The sequence below is a fragment of the Pseudophryne corroboree genome, chromosome 3 (assembly GCF_028390025.1).
Source record: "Pseudophryne corroboree isolate aPseCor3 chromosome 3, aPseCor3.hap2, whole genome shotgun sequence".
NCBI classification, from domain to species: Eukaryota; Metazoa; Chordata; class Amphibia; order Anura; family Myobatrachidae; genus Pseudophryne; species Pseudophryne corroboree.
The window spans coordinates 205,207,674-205,228,300 of record NC_086446.1 but is presented as its reverse complement, the minus strand read 5'-3'; the positions used below and the strand labels follow the sequence as shown (position 1 = coordinate 205,228,300).

Genomic DNA, 20,627 nt, shown 5'->3' with positions numbered 1-20,627 from the left:
GCATGTCCAGCATCCCCGGATATGCTGGCTGTTCCCGGAGACTGGGATATCTATGTGCTGGCTCTTCATGTGTGACGGGAGCAGAGTGCTGCAGGAGAATGTCACTCTGCAGCACCCGGCTCCTGTCAATGCAGAAGAGCAGGCACTTTGGTGTCACCCCTTCCCAGTGCATCCCCCGCACCTGTGTTGTGACGCCACTGATATCAGAGCCGGCCCTAACCAATATGATGCCCTAGGCAAGATTTTGGCTGGTGCCCCTGCTGGTTCTGCCTCTGACCTTGTACCCCCTATATTTTAAATAGGAACAGTTCGCACATTTGGCGCACAGCCCAAAAAGGGGTGTGTTTTTGCTGACAAGGGGCATGGCCACACAATAACCCTAATTCCAAATACGCCACACAGTACTGCAATTTTATTCACATATGATCATGCGATAGTGTCCATAATTCATATTACATCTCACAGTAGTATCACTTTACCTTATAAACGTTACTCCTCACAGTAGAGCCCCTTATTCACATTACATCACACTGAATTGCTCCTTATTCACATTACACCACATCCTATTGCTCTTTATTCACATTAGACGACACAGTAGTGCCCTTTCTATACGCAACACCACATAGTAGAGCACCTTTTACACATAATGCCACACATTAGTAATGCATTTATACACAATTCCACACAGTAATGCCCTTTACACATATGAGACACCTTATTAATGTCCTTATAAACATAATGCGTCCTTTATTAATGCCCTTTTACACATAATGTTCCTCACACATATGCCGCACATTATTAATGCCCTTATACACATAATGACATACATAGTGCCCCCTACACATTTGCTGCACATTATTAGTGCCCCTATACACATAATGACACACATACAGTAGTAGCCTGTTACACATATGCCGCACATTATTAATGCCCTTATACACATAATGACACACATAGTGCCCCTTACACATATTCTGAACACTACTGCACAACCAACCCACTCACATGCACACAGCACTCACACTGCTGCTAACACTGTGACCTCTGCCTCTACTTGGATACAGATGTGTCCTCATAAATATTGCCTCAATGCTAACGTCGGGCACACCTTTTTTATGAAAATGCATCTTATTTGCATTGCTATGTGGCTAGGATGCACAAGCAGCTTCTGCTGAGTAAAATGATATGCAGCATGCCTATATACTGTGTGAGACTGTGGCTGTATCTGCATATGAAATGCTACATACAGAATATAGGCATGCCGCATATCATTTTAATCAGCAGAAGCTGCTGATGCCCCTAGGCATATCAAATGCCCTAGGCAATTGCCTAGTTTGCCTATGCCTATGGCCGGCTCTGACTGCTATGATCAGTCCCTTTACCAATTCTTATTTATTATTGTCATTTATTGGTAGATGTTTATATAGTGCACACATACTCCGCAGCGCTTTACAGAGAATATCTGATGATTCACGTCAATCCCTGCCCCAGTGGTGCTTACAGTCTATATTCTCTACCACATTTCCATGCACACACATTCACGCTAAGGTTCATTTTTGTTAGGAGACAATTAACCTACCAGTATGTTTTTGGATTGTGAGAGGAAACCCAAGCAAGCACGGGTAGAATATACACACTCTACACAGTTAGGGCCATGGTGCAAATCAAACCCATGACCTAAGTGCTGTAAGGAAGTAATGCTAACCATTACACCCTCTGTGATTATCCAAAATGTAACTGGGAAAGAGGAAAAAGATAAAGTAAACTGCAATTTTTGTAATGAATATGTCAGTATTGTGCAGTGTTAAGGTGCATACACACTGAGCGATTTTCACGAGGGTGACCCACTTTCCACAGTAGGAGACTGTGGAAGGTGGTTCACTCGGCCGGTAAAATAGGACAACAGCGGCGATGATGCGGGAGCGCGCATCAGCACTCATTGCTCGGCCATACATACTAGGAGATTTTCAAAGTAGCTCAAAACGCCAAAAGTGAGCTACTTTGAGCTCAAAATCGCTTAGTGTGTATGGGCCTTTAGGTTTCAAGAGGAAAGACTTTCAAGACAATACAAATTATAGACAGTTGTTAGTTTTAGTTCAGTCAGAGGGGGATTTAATTGCTAAGTTACAATTTGACATTACAATTTTGCAATACAGGATAAATACTGTAATGGAATGGAATTATGTGATTACAGTTTATGTATATGCATATAGTAAATTAGGGCCTGATTTATCAAAGCTTGGAGAGAGATAAAGTAGAGAGATATAGGGGAAATATTCAAATGTTTGAAAAGTCGGCTGGGTGTCTGTTTTTCCCCTGTCTATTAGATAGGAAAAAACAGACACCCAACTTACTTTTCAAACAATTGAATACCCCCCATAAAAGTACCAACCAATCAGCTCCTAAGTGACATTTTTCTAACAGCCTGTAACATGGCATTTAGGAGCTGATTGGTAATGTATCTCTCTGCACTTTATTTCTCTCCAAGCTTTGATAAATCTGACCCTTTGTTTGTAGTTATTACAAATGAGCTACTTATAGCAATCTTCTATACTGATGACTGCAATGAAATAAAGGTACTGTTTATTTCTCAGGTGATTATTTACGTTGATGATGTTAATGATGAGGTGCCAGTCTTCACACAACAGCAATACAGTCGCTTGGGCCTCCGAGAAACAGTGGGGATTGGAACATCTGTTACAGTTGTCAGAGCTACTGATCGGGACACAGGTACTGCAGAGAAACTTGTGCACATACAGTATGACCAAGTACTGCTGCTCGTGACACTGTTACTTGAGTGTTCGTAACTGCAAGGCCATCTTAGCCTACAGGTACACTGGACTGCTGCTCAGGGTCCAACAGTTCTAGGGGCCTTTGAGCAGGGGTGGGTGGTGGTCACACACTCAGAGCAGTCAGGCAGCATTGTCAACCTGCATCCCAGTCTTCAGTCATACAGTGAATGGCTGTCAGCATGCTGATTGGCAGATGGCTGGAGCTATCTGCAAATCAGAGTTCTGACAGCCATTCACTGTATGGAAGCATGTGGAGAGATGGCAGAACCACAGGAGGGGCATGTTATGATCTTTTTTAAATTAGTTCCCATGAATGGGTGTGTAGGGCCCCAGTGCATTGCTTTGCCCGGGGTTTGTAATGCTGTTAAGATGACCCTGCATAACAGTTAACAGTGTAATTGTCAACCTTTTGACTACATCCCGCTACTTGACAATGCTCCTGAGAACATCTGTAAAATTATGTCACTGCTGTAATATTAATTTCCATTTAAACTCATGAAGGCTAGCAAAGATAGCATTTGGCATTCCAGTGGTGACAGTAAACTTTGCTTTTTCATTTCTCTTTTCCTACAACTAAATTCCATGTAATTCTCCTGCAGGCGATGGTGGAATAGTGATCTACAAGTTGATCTCAGGCTCTGATGGGAAGTTTGAAATTGATGGAAGCACTGGCCTGCTGACCACCATAGATTATCTAGACTATGAGACTAAAATCAGTTACACTATAAATGTGTCAGCCACAGACCAAGCTCCGCCGAACAATCGTGGTTTCTGCTCCATCTATGTCACTTTAATGAATGAACCAGATGAAGTTGTTCAGTTTACCAGCACCAGATACGAGTCTGTGATACTAGAGAACATTGCCACCGGCACTGAGGTTCTTCGTGTACAGGCTCGTTCTATTGATAACTTAAACCAGCTAACCTACCGGTTTGACCAGAACACAAATGCACAGGCCTTGGAGCTTTTCAAAATTGATAAAATTACAGTAAGTAGATGCACAATAGCATCATCTTTGCTATTAAAGTGGCTTACATTTAGGAGTGCATGAAACTTTTACATATATGCTGTAATGGAGCTACAGCTCTTTATACAATTAAGTACTGTGGGTCAGAGATTCTCAAACACGATCCTCAAGGCACTCCAACTGTGCAGGTTTTAGGTATATCCATGGCTCAGCACAGATGGTTAAATCAAACTGACTGAGGTGCTAATAAAGTCACCTGTGTCTAAGTATGGATAAACATAAAACCTGGACCGTTGGGGTGCCTTGAGGACCGCGTTTGAGAACCTCTGCTGTAGGTAATACATTGTAATGTCATAAACTGTAGCATAATACAAGATGACTATCAAAAGTCACTTACAAGGGTGACAGCAGAGGCTGGCTGGGCAGGGTGCCATCTGCCCAACCCCCCCCCCGGGCGAGTGCAATTTAAGTGTTCCAGGGCCATTTTTGCATTGCATTCCCTATGAAAAGCTGGGTCATTTGCTTGAGTCTACCCCCCAGGCTGAAAGTTGTCAGCCAGCCCCTGGGTAACAGTAGTTATACAAAAAGGGTAATAACAAATTCTCTCTCACAGGTAAAATATGGAACACAAATGTTGTAGCTCCTGCCCCTGTCCGTTTTGTGTGCAAGCTTGCATTTCATTAATTCTACAGTATTTTGAAAGATGTAGTACTCAAGGTATACAATTATATGTAATTAATATATTTTTTGCAATTTCAGATAATGAACATCATTTGTATGTATATTAAAGGACAGTTCAGCTGCAGTAGTATAGTGGGCTAATGCAGCATATCAGTCATGACAAGGTTGTCCGTTAGAATCCCACCCAAAAAAAGGGAGATTAACCCCAAATGTTTTTTTATTTACATGCAGCTTCTATAAAATGTCTGTATAGAAAATGCTCATAGAAAATATAAAAAAGTAATAAAATATATTATAACTTAGATATATTTTATTTGTTTTATATACTCTCATTTAAAGGTGTCCATAGTCCAGTGGCAGTTCCTACCTGTGGTCTTGAGGGGGCTGCTGCTGCTACGCTGGCCGCCTGAGCCGCATTGTGATGTAGGGGAAGAAAAAAATATGAGTACTATGCACAGCACCGTCAGAGAAATGTAGATGAAAGAATACTAAAACACTAAATGGAGACTCATGCATGCACACAAGCTCCTGGCTGGCCCTAAATGCATATTACAACTGGCAGGAGAACTTGTACATGTGCACCCCCACCCTCCATCTCTCTCGCAGCTTCTAGGGACTGCTCGTGCTGCCGCCCCTAGATGTATTACAGCTGGCAGAGAGGCAGAGGAGTGGCTTAACATTGGAAACCATATCTGCCAATCGCAGTCCAGACTGCCTGTCGAGCATGTGATTAGCAGATAGTGCTTCCAATGGGAAACCACTGCATTCACTGGGGGCTCACTATTGGTGGTGGATTGTTTAATGAGGGGCCATATGCAGGCACTTTTAGAGGGAAAGTCATCGGTCAGATGCACGTGATATAACCTACTTCCCCAAAAAATGGATTGGGTATGTGGTGCCGTGTTTTACAGATCTGGCCATGTGGCAATCCTGAGTTATCCGAGCAATCCCAATCATTTTTAGGGTTATGCTGGCAAAACTAGCGGCCAGTATTGGGCTATAAATCAGTTGTCCAAATTGCTGGATGTCTGGGAAATACAAATATGTTGTAGTTTATCTTCAAACTGAGTGAACTTAATGGTACTAGTGAAGTATGGAGTTTGTTTTTCTTCTGACTGCATTGACTGTTGTAAATACTTGATTGTTCTTATATGGTTAAAGTTGACAGTAACTTAAAATATTGTCTTTGCTCATTTGTGCGTAGCACGGGGGGTGTATATATACTATACATAGCTTTACGTTATGCCTTTAGGTAAGCTATAACTTATGCCAATGGTTCCCAAACTGTGTGCCGTGGCACATTTGGGGGCCTCAGGGCACTTGCAAGGGTTTACTGGGTTGGTAGTCCAGGATGAATTCAAATCATTTATGTTCAGTGTCATAGGCAAAACCAGTGCTTGTGACTGCCAATCATAAGATATGTGAACAAACGAGCGAATCCTGTCCCTCACCACCTAACTGAACCTAAAGAATTAACTTAATATTTTTTTCTGAATCTCTAAACAAGACATTTTAGGCCTAGGGGTGCATTGAAGAAAATTCTGATGCTCTAGGACGCCGTGATTCAAAAAAAAATTGTGAACCATTGAGTTATTTAGAGCTGCCTTCCCCCCACTGGTGTCATACCTGACCACAACGGAGATAAGAGAACTATTCATAACTGTTCAATACAATATTTTTCTCATATCTCATTTTTGTAAAGAATTTGTAATGTTTCTCAGATAACACTTTGTGGGTTTGGTATTGTGAGACCAGCGTTTGGGATCCCGGAGGTCACCATACCGACCGGGGGATCCCGGTCTCCAGAATGCTGGCGAGTGTGTGTGTGGGAGGGGGGGTGTTTGGTGAGCGCATTGAAGTCCTTTGCGGGCTTGCTGGTTCGCAGCACTCGCCACTTGTTCTATTCCCACTCTATGGATATCGTGGACACCCATGAGTGGAAATAGTCCCTGTTAGTTGGCATGCCAACTGAGGGGCTATCCAACGCTCGGGATTCCGGCGTCGGTATAGCGACCAGCGGTCTCCTGACTGTATCCCAACTTTGTGCACTTGGAAATTACATGTGCAGGGCTTATTTACTCTTAGGCACACAACACCTCACTCATACTGTGGGTCAGTGTAGACATTCAGTATCTCACATAAATGGACAATGTTACAGCCTCCTACTAACAGGCAGCCTGTGATATGTGTGGGTATGAATGGGTAACACCACTTAGACACTTTAATCTGATGATGCAGTTAGTTACAACATGAGCTTAATTTGCTCTTTTTACAGCCCACATAGATTGGATCCCTTTCTGCAAATTATGTGAAAAGAAACCCATAGGGTCCAGTAAATCATAGTAAATTTTGCAAGTAAACCTTATCAAGCTTACAGGGTCTCATGCTTGTGTATTATGGGGAAAAGGTTTCCTCCTATTGATTTTACTTTATCAAGTACATTAGTAGATATACAGAGTATTACTGGAATGTATGCATTAAACCTTATAATAGCTATTATTATTTATTTATTAACAGTTTCTTATATAGCGCAGCAAATTCCATTGCGCTTTACAATTGGAAATAACAATGATATAACAAAACTGGGTAATAATAAACAGTCATAGAGGTAGGAAGGCCCTGCTCGCAAGCTTACAATCTATAGGGAAATAGGCATGTATACACAAGGATAGATGCTATTTATTGCATAGTTGTCCACCAGATTGCAAGGTTCTTGGTGGGCTGTATGATATGGTCTTACAGCAATGATGAACCGGGGTCAAGAGGAAGGATGAGAAGACATGTGAGGATATGTGTGGACTGTACAGAGTGGATGCAGTTTGATAGGAAGGTTTATAAAAGTTACGTGGGCGGTTCTGGAATTTGATACGCTTGCCTGAAGAGGTGAGTTTTGGAGGGTTTGGAGACTAGAGGAGAGTCTTATTGTATGTGGTAGGGCATAGGTTCTCAAACTCGGTCCTCAGGACCCCACACAGTGCATATTTTGCAGGTAACCCAGCAGGTGCACAGGTGTATTAATTACTCACGGACACATTTTAAAAGGTCCACAGGTGGCGCTAATTATTTCACTTGCGATTCTATGAGGAGACCTGCAAAACATGCACTGTGTGGGGTCCTGAGGACCGAGTTTGAGAACCTGTGTGGTAGGGCATTCCACAGAGTGGGTGCAGCCCGATGAAAGTCCTGCAGTCGTGAGTGGGAGCAAGTAATGAGTGTGGATGAGAGACGCAGATCTTGTGAAGAGCGAAGAGGTCGGGTTGGGAGATATTTTGTGATAAGCGAAGTGATGTACGTTGGTGTAGTTTGGTTAATGGCCCTGTGTGTGAGTAAAAGTGTTTTATATTGAATACGGTAGAATACAGGTAACCAATAGAGGGACTGACAGAGTGGATCTGCAGACGAGACTAAAAACATGTTTTAATAACCCACTAGACATTACACTTATACCCATAAATAATAATGTACTTTTGCCCATGCTGGACCCATTGGTTATGACTGACCGAATTATATATAATTCTGACACATTTTTTGTCTCATGTCTGTGAGCAAACAAAATAGTTTTGATTAATGGCTGATAATTATACTTTGCTGACACTGTGTTTTTCACGTGGGCGTTTTCACTTAGTTTAGTTGACTCAGCCGCTTCTCTATTTTTGCCTTTATTTATAATTCTGAGCCTAGGAAATTGGTGTCACAGATGACTGCAAAGGGAAATACACAGCAAGATAGGAACATGAAACTGTTATTTACAGCTGTGCAGCTATTAAATCCAGTTTACTAGCAGATATAGCAAAACCACTGCAGAGCAGGGTGAGCTAAATGGCTCAAAAGGCAATGGCTAGCACCAGAGCCAGATTTACACGCAATAAGCAGTATGAGCCAAAGTGTACATTATACACAGGTGCAGCAGTATAAACTCCTGGAAATTTGGTGAGTTTTAATCAGAGATGTGTGGAAAATATAGGCTGCTTCACCTGCCATAGACTTTTACTCCAGAGTTTTGGCTATAAAAATGATTAGAATAATATTTCAAACATATTCTTTATATTTTTCATATACTTTATACGTCAAAACTTTGACACAAACGTTAGTATGACAGAAAAGGCTCTGCCACACCCCACCGCACACCACTGCTGCAGAGCTGCACATTTTCTTATCCGTTCAATGATAAACCCTGGAACATATTTCTGTTTATGTGCCAGGCTTTGCTTATAGTATTATAATGTTTTGCATCGGTCAGTTATGGATTTGGGGATATACATAATTTATAATGTTATCACCAGGCATTTCAGTGTTCAATTGGAATACAGAGAAATTGTGAATTGGAGCTCCACTAACATGAATCATTCACCATAGAAATCTTAAAACAATCAACACTTGTGTACCATAACTGAATTTGACTTTTGATCCTGACCGAACCTTCTTCTTTCTTCTGGCCTTAAGAAGGTCTTAACTTTCTTGCTATTCTTGTGGACAAACAGCAGCTTCGACTAGGCCAGTTGTCCCCTCCTAGGAGGAGTATGGGCCAAAGGAGGTATAGTGATAGTGATAGTTACAGCCGTGACAACAATTGACCGTTGAACTCAGTCCAGCAGCTGAACTGAGATGTATTGAGTAAATCTTCTAAGCAACCCTGTCCTTGGTGTGTGTCAGGTCAGACTGAGGAGAGGGATCCGACAAGCGGATCAGAGCGGGAGAAGTAGAGGCCATAGGGGGAAGGAAGCGAGGAGGCCGCATATAGTTTATTCTCTTGGGCACTCGACTTTCCAAGGAGTGTGGGGATGGCCTAGACAAGGTGTGGTGTTTGTAGCTACTGGATTGCTAAGGCTTGAAATGATAAGCTGATAAAGAATGAAGTCTGGATTGCAAAAGGCTTGAATACAGGAACTGCGGAAGACGAGGAACTGAATAACTGTGACTAGAAAACACAGACTGCAGAAAACTGTATTAACAGTGGCTTGAAAACACGGAATGCAGGAAGGCTGGATACTGAGGCTTGGAAACAAGAACTGCAGTATTTAAGAACCGGACTGTGGAGCAGGACCGGTTTGCAGGATAGCCGAGGCACGGCTGCAATACTTGAGAACTGGACTGTGGAGCAGGACTGGTTTGCAGGATAGCCGGGACATGGCTGCAGTACTTGAGAACTGGACTGTGGAGCAGGACCGGTTTACAGGATAGTTGGGACACGGCTGCAATACTTGAGAACCGGACTGTGAAGCAGGACTGGTTTGCATGATAGCCGGGAGATGGCTGCAATACTTGAGCTCTGGATTTTGGAGCATGACTGGTTTGCGGGTAGCCGAGACATGGCTAATCAGATGCAGTGGTGCCGAGAGAAGGGGGGAGAGGGTGCAAATTACCTGGGCACAGGTCTGATGGAGGGGCCCAGTGGGGGCCCAGGTCCCCCCTCCCCCTTGGGTGACTGCAGATTGCCTGGGAGTTTCATGTGATGACAGACTGGCTTCCAGTTGGTGTTTGACTGATCATCTGATCCAAAATGTCATGCTGTGTCCATCTCCAATTCTGGAGAGAATTCTGGCGTGGAGTCCACTAAGAACTTGCAAAGGGAATAGAGACAATGGGGTAAATTTACTAAGGTGGGAGTTTTTTTTTTAGAGCTGGTGATGTTGCCCATAGCAACCAATCAGATTCTATCTATTATCTTCTAGAAGATGTTAAAAATGTTAAGTAGAATCTGATTGATTGCTATGGGCAACATCGCCGGTTCTAAAAAAAAAACAAACTCCCACCTTAGTAAATTGACCCCAATACTTCCACATAAACTCTGCAGTTCAGGTCTAGCACTTCCAGCTGGATACTAACTCTGATATGATCAGGAGTCTGCAAGCTTCACAGTCAGAGAATCCTCAGGTGCACAATCAGTGAGCAGCTTGGAATACAAGCACATGCTGTAGCATTGAAGCTGAAGTCTGCATGGAGCTTAGCAAGACTTATGGTGCCCAGTAGCGGATCTTACCACGGGCAAGCAGGACTTTTGCCCGGGGCGCCGCCTTCCGGAGGGCGCAGGGCGCCATCTGGAGGGCGCCGCAGCAGGGCAAGATCCGCTGCTGCTGTGTGCCCCCCGCTGCCCGCTGCCCCCCTGCTGCCGCTGGCCGCTGCCCCCCCGCTGCCGCTGTGAAGGGAAACTAGACACGTACGCGTCTAGTTTCCCTTCGTGGAGAGGTCCTTTGCTGTGCGGTGCGCGATGACGTCATCGCGCACCGCACATCATTTCAGTCTGTACAGGGGGCTAAATGACCACGCCCCCTGTACGAAGCCACGCCCCCTATTGCCGCCCGGAGCGCACAGAACGCCAGAACCGGCCCTGATGGTGCCCACACCATACTTGCCTACCTGACCCTCTCCATGAGGGAGAAAATGCTCTGTACCTGGACTTTATGGTAATGTGTGATTGCCATCACCTGTGGTGAGCTAGTTAATTGATAAGAAAGGTGTTTCACCACAGGTGATGGCAATCATACATTACCAGTAAAGTCCAGGAACAGAGCATTTTCTCCCTCATGGAGAGGGTCAGGTAGTCAAGTATGGCCCACACACGGAGCGATTCTCGCATGCTATTTGATCTTTATAGTTCAAATAGCATTGTGTCTAGTTCAAATTGCACCATGTGTACTGTCCCTTGTAATGCGATGCGCACTCCCGTCTAGTTCATATCTCAAGGCAAAATAGTATGTGCAGGCAGGTGTTTTTGTACTACATCGCATATAGGGAGTCATTCAGACCTGATTGTAGCAGTAAATTTGTTAGCAGTTGGGCAAAACCATGTGCACTGCAGGGGGGGGGGGGGGGGGGGGGCAGATATAAGATTTACAGAGAGAGTTAGATTTGGGTGGGTTATTTTGTTTCTGTGCAGAGTAAATACTGGCTGCTTTATTTTTACACTGCAATTTAGATTTCAGTTTGAACACCCCCCACCCAAATCATAAGGGCCCTACACATTGACCGATCCGCCGCCGAGCTGCTCTACGGCGGAGGGGCAGTGACGGGGGGAGTGAAGTTTCTTCACTCCCCCCATCACCCGGCTCCATTGAAGTGCAGGCAAATATGGACGAGATCGTCCATATTGGCCTGCATACACAGCCGACGGGGCACCAGCGATGAACGAGCGCGGGGCCGCGCATCGTTCATCGCTGGTGATTCCACACTCAAAGATATGAACGTTATCTTGTTCAATAATGAACGAGATCGTTCATATCTTTGAGGTATATCAGCCAGTGTGTAGGGCCTATAAAGGTGTGTACACACGGTGAGATAAATCTGTCAGATTTTGACTATATAGTCAAAATCTTAAGGAAAGTTAGTGCATATCTCATGTTGTTAGGCAGCTTGCGATACTGATTCGATCCCGATGCGCGCTCTCGCGGGGTCGGTATCGTAAGGCTAGATAGACTGTGCCGGCAAGTCAATCTAGACTTTCTAGTGTACTATCTAGTACCAAGTATAGTCAAAATTGTACATAGACAAAATCTCAAGCACAGATAGTCAAAATTGGGCTCTGGGGGAGTTCAAGGGAAATCACATAGTCAAAATCGGGCATCGCAAGGTTCTCACTGTGTGTACACACATTCTCTCTGCACATATTATATCTGCCCACCCTGCAGTGCACATGGTTTACCCAACTACTAGCAAATTTGCTGGTACGATCAGGTCTGAATTACCCCCTTAATACATTGCAACATACCTCCCAATATGACCCACTCCAGAAGGGAAAGAATGCTCTGCTCCTGCACTTCCTTCTTAATTTACGAGTGCCATCACCTGTGCAGAAACACCTTTCTTATCCATTAACCTGTTTAAAACAGGTGCTGGCAAACACAAATTAAGAGAAAAGTCTAGAAGCAGAGCATTTTGTCCCTCCTGGAGAGGGTCATGTTGGGAGGTATGTTGTAGTGTATTCACAATTGGATGTAGTTCAAATAGCATGTAGTTCAGATAGCATACTCACTTAAGTCCAAATCGCATAGCACACATTGTATAGGCTCAAATCACACCTAGCACAAATAGCACTGTGTGTGGGCCCCATGAGAGATTTTTTTTACCTCTCTACTTTACTGGATTCACAGACATTAAACAGGAAGTTACAAACACAATGATGCAGGTTGAGTATCCCATATCCAAAATGACTGGGACCAGATGTATTTTGGATATCGGATTTTTCTGTGTTTTGTAATAATTGCATACCATAATGAGCTATCATGGTGATGGGACCCAAGTCTAAGCACAGAGTACATTTATGTTTCATATACACATACCTCCCAACATGACCCTCTCCAGGAGGGACAGAATGCTCTGCTCCTGGACTTCCCTGTTAATTTATGATTGCTATCACCTGTGCCGAAACACCTTTCTTATTCATTAACCTGTTCAACACAGGTGCAGACAATCATACATTAAGAAAAAAGTCCAGAAGCAGAGCATTTTGTCCCTCCTGGAGAGGGTCATGTTGGGAGGTATGTATACACCTTATACACACAGCCTGAAGGTCATTTTAGCCAATATTTTAATAACTTTGTGCATTAAACAAAGTTTGTGTACATACACACAATTCAATTATGTTCAATGTACACGTTATACACACAGCCTGAAGGTCATTTAATACAATATTTTTAATAACTTTGTGTATAAAACAAAGTTTGTATACGTTGAGCCATCAGAAAACAAAGGTTTCACTATCTCAGTCTCACTCAAAAAAATTAAGTTTTTCGGAATGTTCCGTATTTTGGAATATTTGGATATGGGATACTCAACCTGTACTGTATGTATGGATCTAACAAAAAGTGCACATCAAAAGGAATCTAATAAAGGAGTGACATGTTTTACTAGTACTGATTACCAATTGGGAGGTATTCAATTGCTGTTGGAAACTTCTGTCTTGTTGGAAAGACGTTAGTTTCTGACTTATTTAGGTCGGAAACTGTTCTGACCTATTCAATCCCCCTGCGTTTTTTCCGACTAGTCGGCACCACGTGGATCGTCGGATTAGCCGCGGATATACGCATTTTGTCGAATTCCATGCCCAAATCCGACAGGTTTTGTCCCCGGTTCCGACAATGTCAATCAGACTTTAAAAAAAGTCAGATTGACACCGTCGAGAACTGCCAAATCCGACAAGCAATGAATACCCCGCATAGTTGGTAATTATATAAATCAGGGTCATTACTACAAGATCTGTGGCCCTGAAATACACATTCGATGGGGCACACTGCATGGTTTTGCTTCGCTTATGGCTTAAATCATTGAGCATAATGGACATTGAAACTTTACTATGTGTGGTGAATCTTTTCAAATTTCAATACATTTTTTGAAATACACTTTCCCACAGCAGAGTATGTAGAAGACTCAAATGCATCTCATTGTGTGTATAGTAATGAGAATCATTCTCTGGGATTTGAGTGGTGGCAGATTCAAGGTGTTTTGTAAGGAGGAAAAGACTGTAAAAACTAAACCTCAAAATGAAATCTAATTTCTGAGTTAAATGCAAAGGGGCTCATTTATCAACGAGTGATAAAACTCGTTGTGAATGATAAAACTTGTTGCGTATGATAAATGGTGCGCCAGCCAATCGGCTCCTGTAATGTGTTTAGCTCATAATTGTTATGTTTGAAAAATGAGCTGATTGGTTGGAGCACCATCTATCACACGCAGCAAGTCATATCATTCGCAACAAATGTTATCACTCTTTGATAAATGAGCCCAAAAATGTATTTGTGCATCTAATCCATATTTGCTGCTATCTTGGCTTGTAGATCCAAGGGGTTAACGTATCAAGCAGTGAACAGAGCTGATAAGTAGAAGGTGCCAGAGCAACCAATCACCTTCTACCTATCATATTATACAATGTACTTGCTAATAGGCCCTACACACTGGGCGATTTAACTGTAAGATATGATCGATCTCGTTCATTAATGAACGAGATAATGTTCATATCTTTCAGTGTGGAGGCACCAGCAATGAACGATGCGCGGCCCCGCGGTCGTTCATCGCTGGTGCCCCGTCGCTGTGCATGCAGGCCAATATGGACGATCTCGTCCATATTTGCCTGCACTTCTATGGAGCCGGGTGACGGGAGAAGTGAAGAAACTTCACTCCCCCCGTTATTGCCCCCCCACCGCCGGGTCGCCCGTTGGCCGTATCCGCCGTCGGGCAGCTCAGAGGCAGATCTATTAATGTGTAGGGCCCTTAAGTCAAAGCTGGTTGGTTGTTATAGGCAACTTCTGCACTGGTCCAGTTCTCCACTCTTTTCCCTGCCTGACACATCAACCTCCAAGTGCTTTTACTGTACAACAAATTGCAATTGCGCAAAAAGTGACATGTGATGTCATGAAACATAAGAGCTATAGTATTACACCTTTTATGTTTGCAATTGAGCTTTCTTAAGACAAAAAAAACAAAAAAACAACAACATTTATTTAATCATTTTTGCTGTTTTCTCAACACAGGGTACAATAACAGTGAAAGGTTTGGTGGATCGTGAGAAGGGAGACTTTCACTCCTTGACAGTGGTGGCAGATGATGGGGGGCCCAAGCTTGAGACTACTGTGGTGAGTTCAATGTTTTATTTCTACATACTAACAACTATTTTAGCATAAATAAGTGGAGCTTTCTGTAAGTTATATTTCTGTTACGTCCTAGAGGATGCTGGGGTCCATTTTAGTACCTTGGGGTATACTTTTCAACAGTGTGAACTGTTGGCTCCTCCCCCTATGCCTTTCCTCCAGACCCTAGTTTAGAAAATGTGCCCAGGAGACTGGATGCAGAGCTTTGCTGGAAAAAGACTTTCCTAGGATTTTTATTTTACAGGGAAGCTGCTGGCAACAGCTTCCCTGCTTCGTGGGACTTAGGGGGGGAAGTAGGAACCAACTTCTCAATTAGTTAATGGTTCTGCTTCCGCTGACAGGACACCATTAGCTCCTGAAGGGTACTGAACACAGCCCAAGCCTGGCCAGCATTCACTCCCACAGCACTGCCGCCACCCCCTAACAGAGCCAGAAGTCAGAATGCTGGTGAGTATATTACCGGAGTCCTGCAGAGAGGGGATCATCCGGTCATCGTTGGCGGCATACAGGTACACGCGCTGCGCGCCATGTCTCTCAGCACAAGGGTGCAGAGCGCGGGGGGGGGGGGGGGGGCGCGCTCTGAGGACATGTTTTAAAACCTTACTCTCACTGGCAAAAAGAGTACATACATGTACAGCCACTGATGTGCCATCCCCAGCCAGTATAAATATTACATTGCTGATGCTGAAGGGCGGGGCTTCTTCTCAGACTTGCCTGAACACTCACTGGGTGTCATTTTCACCTGCAGAAACTCCAGTGTGAAGCTCCTGAACGCTGTTTCTCCTCATGACAACGCTGATACAAGTACAGGGTGTTATAGAAGGGGCAGAGAGTGTTCATTATAATTAGGTCTGTGGGCCTATTATTGGTATATGCGCTGTAAGGGGGTAATATTTCCACAATTCACAATAAGACGCAGTGTGTGAGACTGGCAAATCCCTCTGTGTCTCTCTGACAGACTTTAGTGTGGGTCTGTCCCCAATAGCTCCCCTGTGTGATAGGGTGTGTGTGTGTGTGTGTGTGTGTGTTTGTGTGTGTGTGTGTGTGTGTGTGTGTGTGTGTGTGTGTACAAGTGTGTAACATGTCAGACAATGGGGAGGGTTCTTCCCTGGAAGAAACCATTTTAGATGCACAAGAGGGTAATGTGGTGGCCCTTCCCTCTCAGAAGGAGCCGGAGTGGGTGAGAATGTTGCAAAAGAATATGTCAATGCTTGCAAAGAAATTCTCTGAGTCTGAACAGCAGACTAAATATTGGAGGCAGTCTGTGGAGGATGCACAGTTTACTGACCCCTCCATATCATCCACTCGGGTCCCGTCCAGTTCCCAGAAAAGGTCTCTGGCCCAGATAATGCAAGGGGACACAGACACAGATTCCGACTCTGACGTCGACACTGGGGATTTGAGAGGGGTAGACCCCAAATTAGCCAAAAGCATACAATGTATGATATTTGCTATAAAGGAAGTGTTGGAGTTTCCTGAAACACTGGTCCCAGAGGAAAAGGATTATTTTAAATTAAATAAAAAGCAGGTTGTGACTTTTCCTCCTTCAAAGGATTTGAATGCGTTCTTTGAAGAATCAACCCTGACCTTGAATCAGGATAACCCTGAGAAGAAATTTACCCTTCCCAGAAGGATACGTGTAGCGTACCCTTTCCCTGAGGAAGACAGGCACAAATGGGAGACTCCCCCAATGATAGACACCTCAGTTTCTCGGCTGTCTAAGAAAATTGTTTAGCTTGCACCTGGTTCAGCCTCTTTAAAAAGATCCAGCTGACCGTAAATTAGAAACAACCCTGAAATCCATATATACGACTAACGGAACGGTGCTCAGGCCCACCATTGCTTGTGCATGGGTGGGTAACGCTGTGGAAAAATGGTCTTTCAACTTGCTTGTTAACATAGACACAGTTGACAGGGGTGAAATAGTCCTAAGTGTCGGCCATATCAAAGATGCTGCAGGTTACGTAGTTGAAGCTATGAAGGATATTGGGTTGCTGAGTTCAAGATCCTCCGCTATGGCAATTTCAGCTGCAGGGTGCTGTGGATCCGCCATTGGAATGCTGATGCTGAATCAAAAAAGAATATTGAGGCGCTTCCTTACAATGGAGAAGCCCTCTTTGGAGACAAGCTGGATGCCATGATTTCAACAACTACATCAGGCAAGTCAGCATTTTCTGCCTTCCGCAGCTGCTCCACCTAGGAAAAGATAGCATTCTCATACGATGCAGTCCTTTCAGCCCAACAAGTCCAAAAAGGCAAAGGGTACCCCCTTCTTCACAGGAAGAGGGCGAGGAAGAGGTAAAAAATCTACAACACTATCAGGCTCGCAGGAGCAGAAGTCAACAGCTACTTCTGCTAAAACCTCAGCATGACGCGGGGGCTCCCATGCGGGAGTACGATCGGGTGGGGGTACGTCTACTGGTTTTCAGCCAGGTCTGGATTCACTCAATCTGGATCCTTGGGTATTACAGATAGTATCCCAAAGGTACAAATTGGAATTTCAAGACCTTCCCCATGCCGATTTTTCAAATTAGCCTTACCAGCTTCTATTCAGGACAGAACAAAGGTGCTGAACGCAATACAGAAATTATGTCAAGACAACGTAATTTCCTTAGTTTCTGTGTCACAACAGGAAAAAGGGTTTTATTCAAGCCTGTTTGTAGTGCCGAAACCGGATGGCTCGGTCAGACCGATTTTAAACCTAAAGACTCTAAACCTCTATTTGAAAAGGTTCAAATTCAAGATGGAATCCCTGAGAGCGGTGATCTCCAGCTTGGAGGAAAAGGAATTTCTGGTGTCAATGGACATCAAAGATGCTTATTTACATGTTCCCATCTACCCTCCGCATCAGGCATACCTGAGGTTTGCGGTGCAGGACTGCCACTACCAGTTCCAAACATTGCCTTTCGGGCTCTCCACGGCTCCGAGAGGATTCGCCAAGGTGATGGCGGAGATGATGGCGCTTCTTCGCAAGAAAGGAGTCAACGTAATCCCATACTTGGACGATCTCCTCATAAAAGCGAGATCCAGGGAGAAACTAGTGCAGAACATTGCGCTTTCCCTGGCGGTGCTTCAATAGCACGGTTGGATTATAAACCTTCCAAAATCACAATTGGAACCCACAATGAAGTTATCATTTCTGGGAATGATATTGGAGACGGAAGCACAGAAAGTATTCCTACCGGTGGAAAAGGCTCTGGAGATCCAGAAGATGGCCAAACAAGTTTTGAAACCAGCACGCGTATCTATTCATCAGTGCATCCGCCTGCTGGGGAAGATGGTAGTGGCCTACGAGGCTCTACAATTTGGCCGATTCCACGCCAGGGTGTTCCAATGGGACCTACTGGACAAGTGGTCAGGATCGCTCCTACACATGCACCGGAAGATAATCCTGTCAACAAAATCCATAATTTCACTCTTGTGGTGGTTTCAAAGTTCTTACATCCTGGAGGGACGCAGGTTCGGGATTCAGACTTGGATCCTGGGAACCACAGATGCAAGTCTCTGAGGTTGGGAGGCAGTCACGCAAAGGGAAAGCTTCCAAGGACGATGGTCAAGTCAAGAAGTACTCCTTCACATAAACATTCTGGAATTGAGAGCTGTGTACAACAGCCTTCATCAAGCGGCACACCTTCTTCAAGGTCGTCCCATACAGATCCAGTCAGACAATGTAATGGCAGTAGCTTACATAAACCGTCAGGGCGGAACAAAAAGCAGAGCGGCAATGGCAGAGGTGACAAAAATTCTCCTCTGGGCAGAAAGACATGCAAAAGCTCTGTGGGCAATTTTCATTCCAGGAGTGGACAACTAGGAAGCAGACTTCCTCAGCAGACACGATCTCCATCCAGGAGAATGGGGCCTCCACCCAGAAGTCTTTGCAGAGGTAGCAGGTAGTTGGGGCGTTCCTCAAGTAAATATGATGGCATCACGTCTCAACAAGAAGCTTCAGAAATATTGTTCCAGGTCGAGAGACCCACAAGCAATAGCAGTAGACGCACTGGTGACCCAGTGGGTGTTTCAGTCGGTGTATCTGTTCCCTCCACTTCCACTAATACCAAAAGTTCTCAAGATAATCAGAAGAACAAGGGTTCGAGCAATTCTCATTGCTCCAGACTGGCCAAGGAGGGCTTGGTATCCAGATCTTCAGGAGTTACTACTGGAAGATCCTCTGCCTCTTCCTCTTCGCGAGGACCTGCTTCAGCAGGGGCCGTTAGTTTATCAAGCCTTACCGTGGCTACATTTGACGGTATGGCTGTTGAGCGCCAGATCCTTGCCCGTAAGGGTATTCCCAATGAAGTCATTCCCACTCTTATTCTGGCCAGGAAAGGGTAACGTCTAAACATTACCATCGTATTTGGAGAAAATATGTATCTTGGTGTGAATCCAAGAAGTCTCCTGCGGTGGAGTTTCAATTAGAACGTCTTCTCCTATTTCTACAGACGGGTGTGGATGCTGGCTTGAGATTAGGGTCTATCAAGGTCCAAATTTCAGCCTTGTCCATTTTCTTTCAGAAACAGTTGGCTTCCCTTCCTCAGGTCCAGACGTTCGTGAAAGGGGTTCTGCGCATCCAACCTCCCTTTGTGCCTCCTGCGGCACCATGGGATCTTAATGTGGTGTTGCAGTTCCTTAAATCGGATTGGTTTATGCTCTGCAAGAGGTGGAGTTGAAGTTTCTCACTTGGAAAGTGGTCATGCTGTTGGCCTTGGCCTCAGGCAGACGAGTGTCTGAATTAGGGGCTCTGTCACACAAGAGTTCTTATTTGATTTTTCATGAAGATAGAGCTGAACTGTGGACGCGTCAGCATTTTCTTCCAAAGGTTGTGTCTTCTTTCCATATTAACCAACCTGTGGTGGTGCCAGTGGCTTCTGACACCTCAGCCATTTCAAAGTCCTTGGATGTCGTCAGAGCGTTGAGTTCTTTTGTTGCAAGAACGGCTCGGATAAGGAAAACAGAATTTTTGTTTGTCCTCTACGACCCCAACAAGATTGGGGGTCCTGCTTCTAAGCAGACTATTGCGTGCTGGATCAGAGGTACCATTCAGCACGCTTATTCCATGGCAGGATTGCCGTTACCGAGTTTGGTAAAGGCCCACTCTACAAGGTAAGTGGGTTCTTCCTGGGCGGCTGCCCGGGTGTCTCAGCATTGCAAATTTGCCGAGCAGCTACTTGGTCAGGGGCAAACACTTTTGCTAAGTTTTACAGGTTTGACACCTTGGCTGCTGACGACCTTCAGTTTGGTCAGTCAGTTCAGGAACATTAGCACTTTCCCGCCCATACTGGGAGCTTTGTTACATCCCCATGGTACTAAAATGGACCCCAGCATCCTCTAGGACGTAAGAGAAAATAGGATTTTAATTACCTACCGGTAAATCCTTTTCTCGTAGTCCGTAGAGGATGCTGGGCGCCCGCCCGGTGCTAATTTTTCCTGCAGAATTATGTTTTGTCTTTTACACAGGTTCTCATGTGTTAAGATGTTCACAGCTGTTGCTGTTGTGTTATGCATGCACGTTGGCATGGGTTATGTTGAAGGCAATGTTAGGCGGCATGTTTTGTAAGGTGTGAGCTGGTGTGAATCTCGCCACTAGTTTAATGTAAATTCTTCTCTCGA

The 20,627-nt window shown here is 44.4% G+C and overlaps 1 protein-coding gene across 5 annotated transcripts in view; it reads left to right on the top strand.

The window, feature by feature from the left end:
- Positions 1-20,627, top strand: part of CDH23 (cadherin related 23) — a 1,868,204-nt gene that overhangs the window by 1,566,584 nt on the left and 280,993 nt on the right. For all 5 annotated transcript variants that reach the window (XM_063958779.1, XM_063958778.1, XM_063958781.1 and 2 more), the window contains 3 exons: positions 2,595-2,730; positions 3,392-3,780; positions 14,904-15,005. In XM_063958779.1, the coding sequence (XP_063814849.1) occupies positions 2,595-2,730; positions 3,392-3,780; positions 14,904-15,005 (627 nt within the window). The remainder of the gene's footprint in view (positions 1-2,594; positions 2,731-3,391; positions 3,781-14,903; positions 15,006-20,627) is intronic.